The 1,695-nt window shown below is 59.6% G+C and overlaps 1 protein-coding gene across 1 annotated transcript; it reads right to left on the reverse strand.

The window, feature by feature from the left end:
* Nucleotides 1-208: 208 nt before the first annotated feature.
* Nucleotides 209-892, reverse strand: LOC119425314 (claudin-4). The gene has a single exon (XM_037692835.1). It carries the CDS (start codon nt 890-892, stop codon nt 209-211), a length of 684 nt encoding a protein of 227 aa, XP_037548763.1.
* Between the last annotated feature and the right edge of the window lie 803 nt (nt 893-1,695).

Consider the following 1,695-nt stretch of genomic DNA (forward strand, 5'->3'; position numbering starts at 1 on the left):
TAAAGTTTGTGCATCCCCGGCTCATTGTGTCCAAGCGACCTTTGACCCCTGCCGTTTCTGGCCCGGCACTAGGAGCAGGTGTTCAGGTTCAGGCACTGAGGTGGGTTGGATAAAAGGAAACTCGATCCAGAAATAGAACTTCAAGCAGTAAACAAACAAACAGATTGTCTTTGTTTACATCAGAGGTCCTTCAGCTGACCTCTGACCTCTACACGTACTCCTGCAGCGGGACGGCGTTAGAGGCGATGGGTTTGGGGGGATCCGGTGCCGGCGAGTTGGCGAAGCTCCGGCCGATGTAGCCGCGGCGGTAGCGGGCGCCCCGCTCCATCAGGGGGCAGGTGCTGCTCAGCACGGCGCCGCTGATCATCAGGATGACGGCAGCGGCCCAGCCCAGGTAGATGGCCTGGCCCAGCTCTCGTTTGTGCATGACGGGCACGTTGGGGTTGTAGAAGTCCTGGACCACGGTGTTGGCGGTCCAGGAGACGGGGATCAGAACGCACAGGCCCGTGAGGATGAAGAGAATCCCCCCGGCCAGCGCGATGCCCGCCTTGGCGCGGCGGTCGTCGCCGGCGCAGGTGGTGCACTTCATGCCGCAGCAGGACACGGTGCAGGACAGCCAGCCCAGGAAGATGGCGAGGCACATGAGGGCGCGGGCGGCCTGCACGTCGGGCGGCAGCGCCAGCATGGAGTCGTACGTCTTGCACTGCATGTGGCCCGTGGTCTGGTACACGCAGTTCATCCAGATGCCCTCCCACTTCATCTCCGAGGTCAGGATGTTGGTCCCGATGAAGGCCGACACCTTCCACTGAGGCAGCGCCGTCACGGCGATGGCCATGATCCAGCCCGTCACGGCGCAGGTGAAGCTGATCAGCTGCATGCCCGTGTTCACCATGGCTGCCGCAGGTTCTGGACGGTTCTGCCTCCTGGACTTGGATCAGTCAGATGTGGTTCTGGTTGGCGTGTCGGCGGTTTCCTACGACGTGGAGGTCAGAGAGCCGGCAGCCGTGTTCGTTGTCTCCTGAGTTCTGACCTCATCAGGTTCTGCTTCAGACCCGCTCCTCCTCACAGAACCAGCAACTCTTCGTTTCATTCCAGGTTTGGACCTCAAGCATTATGGATCAGATGAGTGGTGACCTTTGACCTGCAGTTTGGACTCAATCGGCAGCTGATCAGAACCGATCGAACATTGGCAGTCTGCTCCTTCGTGGTCCGGTTCAGACCTGCTGCTGGTTCTGGTGTCACCGTCCTGGTCCGGTGTAGCCTTACTGAGATGTGATCCGGCCCGGTGACGTCGCAGCAGGTGGATCGTCCTCACGCTGACGGAAACACCAAACTCTGCTTTTAGTGCATGAAAAGAACGGATCAGAACCATGTGATGCGTCTACGACCCGTTCAGTGAACAGAACCGCCGGGGCTGCTGCAGGATCAAGGCCCCTCCCCCTGCTGAACGGCCCAAATGGGTCAGTCGGGTTCTGAGAAAGGTTTCAATTAAAAATCTGAGCCGTGCGGTCAGAACTGCAGGTCCAACTGCAGCGGAACCGCTCAGACGGGTCAGGAGAGCCAACAAAAGGAGGGAGGACCCGCCAACACAGGGGGGTGGGGTCCTACCCCCTCTGAGTCCACCAACACCGAACCAGAACCAGCAGTGAACCGGGTCCACCAACACATTTGTCTGCAGATGGGTCAGTTTGGTTC

This window comes from Nematolebias whitei, chromosome 19 (genome assembly GCF_014905685.2).
Source record: "Nematolebias whitei isolate Nwh7 chromosome 19, NemWhi1, whole genome shotgun sequence".
NCBI classification, from domain to species: Eukaryota; Metazoa; Chordata; class Actinopteri; order Cyprinodontiformes; family Rivulidae; genus Nematolebias; species Nematolebias whitei.